This window comes from Trichosurus vulpecula, chromosome 6 (assembly GCF_011100635.1).
Source record: "Trichosurus vulpecula isolate mTriVul1 chromosome 6, mTriVul1.pri, whole genome shotgun sequence".
NCBI classification, from domain to species: domain Eukaryota; kingdom Metazoa; phylum Chordata; class Mammalia; order Diprotodontia; family Phalangeridae; genus Trichosurus; species Trichosurus vulpecula.
Genome location: NC_050578.1, coordinates 276,886,201 through 276,898,231, shown reverse-complemented (window position 1 = coordinate 276,898,231; position 12,031 = coordinate 276,886,201). Strand labels below are relative to the sequence as shown.

Below are 12,031 nucleotides of genomic sequence, written 5' to 3'. Positions count from 1 at the left end.
TACTGTTGACAGGGTCAGAAGAGAGGCCACTGCTTATGAAGAGGCCTAAAGCAGCGAGTTGTTTTCATAATAATAATTATTCCTTTGGAGGGTGAGGGTGGGGGAATCTCCTTCCGGCTTCCAGGGGAGCCAGGCTCTAACATTAGGTCCAGTCCTGATGGGGCACATTCTGCTTACATCCTGATGAAGCACCATTAGGCCAGGTGGTGGCAGGAGATTCCTGGCCCAGCTTTGTGGGAGGCCCCTGTGGAACGTCACTCGGCCCCACCCAGGTCCTAGGGGGCTCTCACAGGCCACCTTTTAGGGTCACAGGAATCAGTTTATGTTTAGTATGTAGAAGAAGTTCATGGCCAGCAAAGGGATCACAGCCCTGGGGTCAGAGGCTGAGGGCAGCCCAGCCTGCTCAGAGGGGAACGAAAGGGACGGGCCTTCTGGCTGGATCTCCATGCTGGCCGTGGGGGAGGAAAGATTCGACCTCAGCCTTCAGGTCACCAGGCAGCCTTTCCAAGCCACCCTTTGCCTTCGACGGTGGCGTTTGTGACTGCTGAGGGCAGCCACTGCCGCCTCATGGAAAATAGAGGGGACGTTATCTTGGAGCCAGGCAGAGCACTCCATATAAGTGACTGCTCGAACCGACCTCGCCATCATCTGGCCCTGGGGGAAGAAACTGAAAAGCATCAGTGTCCCCCTCCCTAGCATCCTCAGTCCTGCCCCTCCCTCCAGCCTGGCATGAACCATGAAAATCACTGGCCTGGCTTTTTCTTAGACTTGTTGGACCCAAGCATTAGCCCTGGAGCTAGAGGGCCTGGGATCCAGTCTCACATTTCACAGGCCGGGACACTGAACACCATGGCAAGGCATGCCACTTCTGGGGGCCTCAGTTTCCTTATGTGCAAAAGGTGTGGTTTGGAATAGGCACTTGCTAAGGTCTGTCCCATCTCTAGGTTCTATGATCCTTTTCTCCCAGGCTTCCTACAAGAACTGGAATTTTTCTACAACCATAGTAATTACTACAGAGAGAGAGATGCCATTTGCATCCCTTCCACCCCATCTAGTGAAGTTTCAAAGTCTTCTGAGGTTCACAGTTGGAGGAAGCCATGCAGCCATATGGGCCCTATTCACACCAGGGGCATGTTAGCCATCTTCAGCCTGTCCCTTGCTGCTTCTGAGCCCTCTACCCTTTCCCAATGGGCTCTCTAGTGAGTCCCTAGAGCAAGAGTTGGCAATCTTTTTTCTCCCCTGAAGCCCCCAACTCATTCTCCATGAGAGAGAACTCTCTCTTTTTCTTGCCTCTGACGTCCTTGCTGACATTGAGACTGGGCATTTCCACACCCCAAAATTCACATTGCTTAAGTCTTAGAGGAAGAGGTGGCCCTTTTGCCCAGGACCAACCTGTCCACATCTTGATTCCATTCCTGCCTTCTCCTTCTGAAGCTTAGCCTGTCAGTCATTCCCTTTCTCTCATCTTCACTGTCTCCCTATCTACTTACCCACTGCCCAGAAACATGCTCCAAAGACCTTGACTTGATCCTGCCATCCCCTCAAGCTTTTTGTCTCTCTTCCTTTTTACTGCCAAATTCCTAGAAAGGCCATCTACATTCAGGGCCTCCACTGCCTCACTGCTCAGCCACCACTCAAGATGTTCTCTCCAAGGTGACCTTCCACTGGTCGCTTCTCAAATGATCTTGCAGCTACTTGCCTGTGTCCACATCGTATGTGTGTCTCCCTATGTCCCTGCTGCCTCTCCTCCCAATCCAAAGTCTTTGAGAATAAAGACGGTTTCATTTTTTACCCACTGCTTAGCACAGGGCTTGCCACATAGGAGTTAATTAATAAACTTTTGTTGAGCTGTTGAATGGAACTGCAGGTGGGAAAGTGCTGGCTTTAGGGTCAGAAGACCCCAGTTTTGTCATCAGCCAGTTCTGTTATGCTCTACTATCCTGTGTAGTAAAATGGGGGGGCTGGATTAATGATCCTGAGCCTTGCAGAGAGTTGAGATGAGGAGGGATGGGGCAGGAACCAGGAGGAGAGGACAGGAGGAGGGATGGAGCATGGACCAGGAGAAGGGGACAGGAGGAGGGATGGAGCAGGGACCAGGAGGAGGGATGGAGCAGGGACCAAGAGGAGGGATGGAGCAGGGACCAGAAGTGGGGGATGGAGCAGGGACCAGGAGGAGAGGTCAGGAGGAGGGATGGAGAAGGGACCAGGAGGAGGGGACAGGAGGAGGGATGGAGCAGGGACCAGGAGTGGGGGATGGGGCAAGGACCAGGAGGAGGGATGAAGCAGGGACCAGGAGTGGGGGAATGGGGCAGGTAGAGGGAGGCTGGTGAAAGAAAGCTGTACTCTCAGCTTGTTGGGCTGGAACATAGACTGTGTTAAAGGTATAATGTGAAATTCAGCTAGAAATAGTAGAGGGAGCCAGGAGCCAGGGCTGGCTTTTTTGCTCAGACAGGTGTTGGGTAATGCTTGGTTTTGTACCTCCTCAGGGCACTCACCCCCCACCCCAATTTCTTAGTGTGTTTAGTCAGGATGGCACTTCCCACCCCAAACACACAAGCCTCTAAGGCCCACACAGGGAGGGATCGGGGGCCAGCTAGGCTTTGACCTTCCCCAGCACAGCCCTGACAGCCCTTGGGATACCGTAGCCCCAGAGTTGGTCCAGGTCCAACAGTGTGTGTGTTGGGGGCGGGGCAGGGTTGTTGACTGACTCATTGACACATCTAGGAGATTGTTTTAGAGAGATTCTTCTGGGTCTGTGCAAAGTTGGGAGACTGCTGCCTCTGGCCCTGGGAGGGCTACCTGGCCCCATTCTCCCCAGGTTATAGCCTGCCCTCTGCCCCTATGTCTGTTGGTGGGGGGATTAGTGGATGGTCTAGGGTCCTTCTCTTTCTCCTGAGTGTTCCTGTGGAAGGACACAGAGAGTGCCCTAGACCTGAGGGCCCGCAGGCATCGAGTGGAGAGATGCCTCGTATGTCAGCTCCCTCTAAAGAGATTGCACAAATGGTCCTTCAGCATCCCCTCGAATCCCTCTTGTGCTGGAGAGCTCACTACCTTCCCCACCCCCTCCACCTCAGCCCCGAGGCTCGTACCTTCTGGTAGGTGATGGGTTCCTGGCGGTTCTGCCGTAGTTTTTTCAGCAGCACCCTGTCTTTGCGCAGGTCGGTCTTACAGCCCACCAAGATGATGGGCACCCCTGGGCAGAAGTGCTTCACCTCTGGATACCACTATCAGGACAGAGAAGGGAGACCGTCAGTCAGGCCTCACTGCCTCCAGGGGACATGGGAGCTTATCCCATCCTGAGGCCCTGCACAAAGGGAAGCAGGCCAGCCTCAGCCTTCTCACCTGTAAAATGGGTAAAATGGGACAACAGCACCAGCCTCTCAGAGGGCTCCATTGATATGGTGAAGCCCCGTGGGATCCAGCTTGGGTTCTTAGCTCCTATTGTGATGTGCTAGGACTTCTAGTACCCAGCCTGCTTGGAGTCATTTCTCCAGCAGTGGGGATGAGCTGTCCTGCACTGTCCACACCCTCTCACACCCTCGCACACGGATCCTCAGGAGGCTTGGCCTGCTCCAAGCTTCTGTAGTGTTAGCAGTGTGTTCTGACCTTATGGACAGCCTAGGGCTTTGAGGCCTGGGGGAGTCCATGACACAGTAGGAGCTGGTTCCCAGACTTCAGAGGCAGGTCAGGCCCTTGGCACTAACTAGAAGAGCCCATGGCTCTCCTGCCTAGGAGCCACCTGAAGCCTCAAGGTTGGGGCAGAGTCCCCAGTTTGGCTGCTGTAGGACTCAGAGATTACCGGCTCCCAGCATGGAGGTCCGATCATATAGACTCATGCATTTTCAAGATGTCAGCGACCAGCACAGTGACGTGTCTAGGGTCACACAGGTATTAAGTCATGAAATCAGAATTTGAACCCAGGCCCTTTAATTCCAAATCCAGTGTTGATTCTGCCCTTGTGCATGGCCTGGTTATAGGAAATCCTCTGAGGGGCCGGGGAAAGTTGGACATTTCAGGAGGAGGGAGAAAGGGCATCTCCTATCACCTCACCCTAGTGCACTGACCTTGGAAAGGATGTTGTCGAAGCTGTTAGGGCTCATGACATCATAGCACATGAGCACCACTTGGGCATCAGCATAGGACAGTGGGCGCAGGCGGTCATAGTCTTCTTGTCCTGCAAATGACCCATGAAAAGGAGCAGTTTATCATACAGCCTGCCCCAAAGATGCCGGGGAGGGGGGACCGCAGAGGACACAGCCCGAAGGGAAATGTCTCTGGCTGGCTGGCCAAGAGGTGGGGGGAAGCCTTTCAGGGCCCTAGGGGCTCAGAGCTAACACTTTCTAGGGGCTAGGCTTGGCTTCCCTGTCCCCTTTGTTTATTTTCCCTAAATTATTGTTTACTGCTAAACAGCCCTAAAAACCAATTCAACTTAAAGTTCTATCTATATTTTTAAATCAATGTTGAAATGTAAAATGTCTCTCTAGCCCCTTCTGGTCACTCCCTCTCTGCCCCATCCATTTTGGCTTCATCCGCTTTGAAAGAGCCGCAGTCAGTATGTCTGCTGTTGAATTTCATTGGTGTGGGTATTGATTGAGCCCTCACTGGTTGCTTGTTGCTTGTCACCGTCACCGTGTGTGCTTAGCAACAGGAGAAGGGCCAAAGGAGACCAGATTCATTCGCTGCCAGAGCTGGGAGGGCCCTTGAGCTATGGAATCCCAGAGGGAAGAGGACCCTTAGAACAGAACACAAAATGGCGGGTCTCCAGTAACTGCCAGCAAATCTTTGTTGTCTTAGGGAAGGAGGAAGGAGAGGGAGGGAAAGAATTCATAACTTAAAATTGAAAGGAGCAAATGGAATTGGCAAAAAATAAAATATTTTTAAAAAAGGAAAAAGGAGGAAATGGAAGTTCTTATGCTTGTTTGTGGCCTGGATCCCTTTGGCCGTCCAATGAGGCCTGGGGACCCTTCTGAGAATCACATTTTTAAATGCAAAGAATATAACGTGTAGAATTACAAAAGAAACCAATTATTTTGAAAAACATTGCTCAGATAGAGCACTGGCCCTGTAGTCAGGAGGACCTGAGTCAAACCCAGCCTCACATACTTACCTAATGGCCTTGTGACCCTGGGCAAGTCTCTTAATCCCAATTGCTTTCCCACCACCCCCCCCCCCAAAAAAAAACCAACAAGAGTGATCAGAATAAAATTTGTAAAGTGCTTTGGACGCACTGTGCACGTGCTAGCTCTTAGCTATTATTATAAAAATGTTTGGTTTTCTTTTTTTAAAATAGGGTCATGGACCCCAGGTTAAGAATTCGTGCACGTAGAATGTTAGAACATCAGAACTGAGAGGGGCCTTTAGAACATGGAACATCGTGTCTTTACGTATAATTGGAAAAAATAAAATACTATTTAAAAAAGAGCATAGAATGCCAGAGTTGGGGGGGAAGGTTAGTCCAGAGATGGCGTCAGAGCTGCTTTGTTGTTGTTTGGCCATTTTTCACTCATGTCTGACTCTCTGTGACCCCCTTTGGGGTTTTCTTGGCAGAGATACTGGAGCAGTTTGCCATTCCTTCTCCAGCTCATTTTACAGATGAGGAAACTGAGGCAAACAGGCTGAAGCGACTTGCCCAGGGTCTCACAGCTAGTAAGTGTCAGAGGCTGGATTTGAACTCAGGAAGATGGATCTTTCTGACTCCAAACCCAGGTACTCTATCCACGGTGGCGCCACCTAGCTGCCTGTCAAAGCTGGGAAGGGCCTTACCAGAGAATATCAGGACTAGGGAGGGCTATCTTTTCACAGTGGAAGAAGACAAGGCCTAGAGAGGTCCTGAGACTTTGCCTATGTTTTACAGCTGTGGCCAGTTCTAGGGTGGGACCCTAGAGCCCCTGATTGCTAATCTAGGGTACCAGGCTGTACCCTGCTCTCAGAAGCTCCCAATATCACTCCCCATGGAACGTTCAGATCAAAATAAAAGAGAGGCTGAAATCAAAACCTGTGTTTGGCACAGAGACTTAAGAGCTGAAGACTTTCCTCATTTGTGCAGTGTGGGCCTTGAACTGTAGAGGGAGGGATGGATAGTGGTGGTGAAGGAGGGCCTCCTGAAGGACAGGAGCATTTGGATTACCCAGCCTGAGACAGTGCCCGCCATGACCGACTGCACCTGCTGTGCCCACCTGGGCAAAGCCATCTGGGCAAGGTATGGCTGGTGAGGGGTCCTTGGACAATGGCCAGCCAAGGTGGGGCAGGAGCCCCATGGCCCCACCCAGGCCAGTAAACTGTAGGGGAGACTTGGTTCTCTGAGACCTGGCTTCCCCTGCCTGCCTTAGATGCATTTGGGCACATGGTAGGCGCCTCTCAAGGCAAAGAGCAGGCTTTTGTGTGGGAGAGCATCAATCTAGGGCAGATGGGTGAGTTGTGGTAGGACAGCTGTGACCATGGCCTCCCTTGGCTCTTAGCCCAATCTGCCTCATCTCAGACTTCTCTGTGCATACTGCTCTCCGGGACTGGAAGCTCTTGGAAGGCAGGGCCCAGAGTCCAGGGATGTTGGCACACATAGTAGTGAAGGAAGATGGAGGCATGTGGGGGGGGCAACAAGCCCTCACCACCTCCTCCCTCCCCAACTTTAGCCTGTGTCCTTGGGGCCCTGACTCCTTGGAAGGCAGAGGGCAGGAAGGCAGGCAGAAGCTTACCTGCTGTGTCCCAGAGGTAGAGATTCACAGATTTGCCCTCAAGCTGCAAAGCCATGGAATACCGCTCAAAGACAGTGGGTACATAGGCCTGAGTAGAAGGAGAGAAAAGGCATTTAATGACAGAGAGAGACTGGACACCCAACAGTCACTTAGTCAATCGGTAGTAAGAGTCTGGGATGTCATAAGACGTTCGCTGCCTCCAAGGAACTTACAGTCTCCTAGGGAAAACACCAGGTCAACAAGCCATGGACAGACAGATTGGAGCTAATCTAGAAAGGGCAGGCAAAAGCAGGAAGGGCTCAGGAAAGGCTTCCTGTAGAAGGGGGATTCTAGATATGAGCACAGAGAGACTTCCAGGCCTGGGAGACAACCAGCACAAATGCTCAGAGCCCAGAGAGGGAGGGTCTCCCCAGGAACAGCCAGGAGGCCAGTCCACAGAGGAGAAGGGAGTAAAAAGCCTGGAAAGGCAGGATGTGGCTAGGCTGGGAAGGGTTTTGAACACTAAACAGAATTTTGTATTGGATCCTGGAGGCCGTGCAAAAAGAAAAGTCAAGATCAGGAATCTAATGGACATTGGGATCATACGAAGCCAAGTCTCCCTTCTCCCAACAAATGGAAACTTGCCAGTTCTCTTAACTGTGGCAAGCCAGGGACTTTTGTACCTTAGAAATGTAAGGCAGGTATTCAGATGGGGGCGGGGCTGGTGTTGGCCACAGAAGCTACCGGGAGACCACTCGGAGCTTAGAGGGAGTGACCAGAGTCTGTTTGGCCTCCCAGCCCACTCTCTCCAGGATGTGCCCCTGCCCACCTCCTCAGGGCTCAGGGCAGAGAGTGAAACCATGGAAGATGAGGGCAGGGCCAGGCAGACCAGATCTTCTGCCAGGAAGGGCAGGACCCCACCCAGCTGTGGTTGGGTTCAGGGAGTGACTCAGAAGGGCAGTTGGGGCCTCTGAGTCAGCAGGGTTTGGGCCTTAGCTCAGGGTTGGGAGGGAGGAGAATGGGTCCAGGACAGGGTACAACAAGACAAGTAATCCTAAGGGAGGCCAAGGGTCAGGAATGAGGGGCCTTGCTGACATAGGTGGCGGGGGGGGGGGGGGGGGGGGTAGGGGAAGAGGGGCCAAAGGAAGCTTCCTTGTGTCCCATCCCTTCCCTAGCCCATTCCAGCAATCGTTTCTTAAGCTTCTGCTGTGTGTCAGGCACGGTGCTGAGAGCTAGGGGTAGAAAGACAGAAGAGAGAGGCCCAGGGAGAGCCTGAGCCTGTGCCCCTCCAGAGCTGGAGTTCTTCCTGGCATTGTCCTTGTCTTCTCCCCCATGACCTAACAGATAGGGATTGCTCATTGACTGTATTTGACCCCCACAGTCTCAAGGCAAGCCTGGAGGCCATGCTTTAGGAAGGTTTAGTGCTAGGCATGGGAGAGGAAGTGAGGGTGCCCACGCTGTTTCCAGTGGGAAGAGGAAAGGCTGGAGTTTGAATCCTGTGACCCTGGACAAGTGCTTTAACCTGCCTGAGCCTCAGTTTCTTCATCTGTAAAGTAGGAACGGCAGTCTTTGCACTGCCCTACCCCTCAAGGCTGTTAACCTTAACCTCCTTTGGGATGTGTGTCCCTGCTCCTGCCATTCCTCCTGTCCGGGATCTGAAAGCAGAGGCTCACCAGCAGCCCTGGACTGGGGTCAAGGGGGAGGATCAGGAGCACAGGCCTGCCAGATCTAGAGTGCCACCCCCCATTAACCTAGAACCTTCGAGGACAGAGCTGGGAGTGCCCTCCAAGGCCTCAGCTTTCTTGACTGGGCTGCTCTCTGCCCCCTGGACCTTGCCTGGGTTGCCACACAAAACCTCCCTCTTGTGTTTCAAGGTGCTCAGATGGGAAAATAGAGTGAGGACTATTCCTGGTGCTCAATCTAGTGAGGAAATGAGATAGAAGCCCAGATCCCTCTGGAGACCGGGCAAACACAAGGTGGCTGAGAGGGCCCAGGGAGCAGAGACAGGGAGGCAGCTTCCAGGGGCCCCTTGCACAGGCCTGGGCTGGCTTCCCCAACATGCCCTTACAGCCCTCATCCCTGCTTCCTGGACTTGAGTGCCACCCTCCCCAATCAGTGCCTCCCCAGGAGTGTGAAGGCGCTAACCAGCTAATCTGAGGAGCTGAAGAAGGCCGGAGTTCCTCCTACCCTTCCCAGGTCCCTCCAAAGGGGGGATGGGCACAGGGCCTGGTTTTGATTCCAGAATTCCCTCCTGCTGGGTGACAGGGGAGAGGGCTGAGGCTCAGGCAGCCTCTGGAGAGCTGGAGTGGGAGTGGTGGGGGTTTGGGGGAATGCCAGCGTCTCCAGGGAAACAGAACCTTCCTGCAGGAGCTGTCCAGCCCATCCCACAGGGAGGATGGGTGGGCCTGCATCCCACCAGAAGGGGACTGGCAAGAGAACCCACATGGCAAGAAGGAGCAGCTCAGGCTCAGCAGAACCAAGGCCCAGGAGAGTCAGAGGGGCAGGAGGGGCACTGTTCTCAAGCCAGACTCTCCAAGGGGCAGAAGAGGAGGAGGGACTGCATTTTTAACTTAGGGCACAGTCTGGATAAAGGCCTGGAGGCCAGAGATGGAATGTCCTGTCCAGGGAACAGCTCCAGACCAGCTAGACAATGCATGGATGAAGGTGGAAGGCAATGTGGGCCAGTGGAAAGCTCTCTGATTTGGGGTCAGAAAACATTTACTGCCTGTTTGACTTAAGCAAGTCCATTGCTTCTGTGGTCTCATCTGTAAAATGAGGCAGACCCTAAATCTAGGATCCCATAAGTTCATCCAGGAGGTGGGGGACTACGGGTGTGGAGTGGTGCGTATCCGAGCAGACACAATCATTTTGTTGGTTTTGCTGAAAAGTTTTTTGTTTTTTTGTTTTTTAGTATTTATCAAAAGGGAAGCCTAGATAGGGAGGAGGAGAAGGGAGGGCTATATTCGGAAATGAACGTGATAGAAAACAAAAGGCATCATACATGATAAAGGAAGACTGGGAACACAGATGGGAGCCAGATTGGGAAGGTCCCCCAGTGCCTGAGGCTATTGGTGAGGCTTGGACCAGTAGGAAAGAGAGCCCTTCCCTCCCTCGCCTTCCCTCAGTTTCTCTGTTCTGTACCATTTTACACAAAGACCCCTTCCTCACCCGCCTTATAAGCCATGCCCCATCATGGGGGCTCCAGAGAAGGTGCCAACCTGTACTAATGGAGGGAGCTTGCTCATCCGGGAGGTCCCTTTCCCAGTGAAACCCCAGGGCCAGCCCCTGGCTCTCGTCATAGGTGGTCTTCCGGGGTGGCATTTGTGGGCAGATGCTCAGATTGTTCCACCTATCCCTCCTTTGTCAGGAGCCTGGGGGGAAGTGCAGGCAGGCTGCAGCCCAGGTGGGGGTCCAGGACAAAGAGAAGAGCTAAGAGCCTGTCTGCCATTTCCCCTGTCGGGCTGCTCATCTTTGTCTGTGGCCTCCCCCTTAGATGGGGAGCACCCTGAGGGCAGCTACTCCCAGTGGCCACTTGGCCCAGGTGCCAACATGGTATTTGTCAAACAGTAAAGTGTTGAAACAAGACCACACATAAACCAGAAAGACACGCAATGTCAGCACTCGGTTTAGAGAAGCAAAGAGCTGCGGCTGGGTGGCCCAGTGGGTAGCGGGCTGTACTCATGGTTATAAAGACCTGGGTTCAGACACTGCATCCTTCCCCTTCCTAACTGTGTGACCCAGGGGCATATCACGTCCCTTTCTCAGCCTCGTTCCTTACCTGTAAAGTGTACATAATCATACCCGCCCCTGAGAGAGTCCAGGGAAAGCTATTAATAACATTATTATCGCTGTATCCCAAATGAAGGAAGGCCAACACGGCCTGGGGCTGGGGTAGATAGGCTAAGAAGAAGCTTTGCCTGTGGGTGATTGGTAGAGGAGGCCTGAAGGGGCTGCTGAAATGCCTAGGTTGGTTTTGGGCCTCTCTTTGAAGGATGGACTGGGGAGGGCGGGAGAAGGGGAGGGAGCTGAGGCTGGCCTGGGCCTTTACCGTCAAACCCTAAACATGCCAGAGCAGACTGCTTGTGCCCACTCCCTCATCCTGGAAATCCCACCTCCCGTCATCGTGGAAGTAAGCAGAGCTTGGGAAGCCCCCCCACCCAGGTACCTGTCCCTTCTGGGTCTCTTGGAAGGAGAGGGTGTCCTTGACTCCGAGGGGCTGGGAGGAAGGTGTGACTGTGGGGAGGGGACATGGCAAAGGATGTAGCTGTGCGCGTGTGTCCATGTGTCTGTGTATACCCAGCTGTATGGAAGTCAAGACTCACCTCTGGGAACTTTCCCTTGGTGAAGACCATCAGCAGAGACGTCTTGCCACACCCCCCATCGCCCACTAGGACCACCTTGATGGTGGGGACAGCTGGGTCCGAAGGCTGGGGCTCACTGTCCCTTTGCATGCCGCTGGCCCCAGTACTGGTCCGAGAGCTCATCTTTCAAAAGGCCCCGTCCAGCTCACCTGGCATTTCTCTGGGAAGGTGTGGCTGAAGGACCGTCAGACTGCCTCTTCTTCCTTGGGTCTTTCCCACTATCTGCCCTATCCGGGATCTCCTCTTGATCCTCTCTCTGCCTCCTGGGGCTGAGAGGCTGCAGGGCCAGCGGGTGCCTGACCGCTCTCCGAGGATGAGGAGGTGCGAGTCACTGAGCTACCCAGCTCTAGCCCTGGCCCAGCCCCTCTGGTGACAGGCCCGGAAGGCTGCAAGTATGTGAGCTCAGGAATGTGGAAGGGGCGGGCACCACCTGGAGGAAGCCAGGAAGCTGGAGATCCCTTGGCTGAGCTGTGTGTGACATCTAGAGACAGCCAGGGTTAAGGTGTGGCCTAGCTGAGTGGGCGAGCCGGGACCCTGGAGATCCTAGCTCCAGCCAAGGGGCTACCCAGTCCAACTCCCCCGTTTGACAAGAGAAACCCGAGGCCTAAGGAAGCAAACTGGCTAGTGCTCGGATTCCTGGTAGGGGGTCTCAGAAGGGGTCTGGAGCCCCTTCTCATCTTACTCCCAACACTCATTTTACTGCAGAGGAGGCCGGGTGTCCGCAGGGTCTCAGAATGCACGCAACCAGAGCTAGGAGGATTTGGGGGAGTGGGAGGGTCTTCCCTTTGCACTCCCAGATGCCCCCAGGCAGTCTTATCCATCACTGGGGCTAGTGGTCAGCCTCCTGAAAGGGGCCCCTCCAGTGAGCTCTGCTGGGCTGATCCTTTCTAGCAGGTGGGGGGCCCCCCGCACCAGGGGGGTGCATTCCTCCCACCAGCCTGTGGAATGGGTAGGATTCCTCCTCCCCAGCCTCACTGTCTGCCCTCCCTCCCTGCTACC

At 53.8% G+C, this 12,031-nt stretch overlaps 1 protein-coding gene across 1 annotated transcript; it reads right to left on the bottom strand.

Annotated features, from left to right (window-relative positions):
• Positions 1-483: 483 nt before the first annotated feature.
• On the bottom strand, positions 484-11,122 carry RHOD (ras homolog family member D). The gene is made up of 5 exons (XM_036764854.1): positions 10,994-11,122; positions 6,693-6,780; positions 4,065-4,174; positions 3,090-3,224; positions 484-654 (listed from the first exon to the last, which is right to left on the bottom strand). Exons 1-5 carry the CDS (start codon positions 11,120-11,122, stop codon positions 484-486), a joined length of 633 nt encoding a protein of 210 aa, XP_036620749.1.
• Positions 11,123-12,031: the final 909 nt, after the last annotated feature.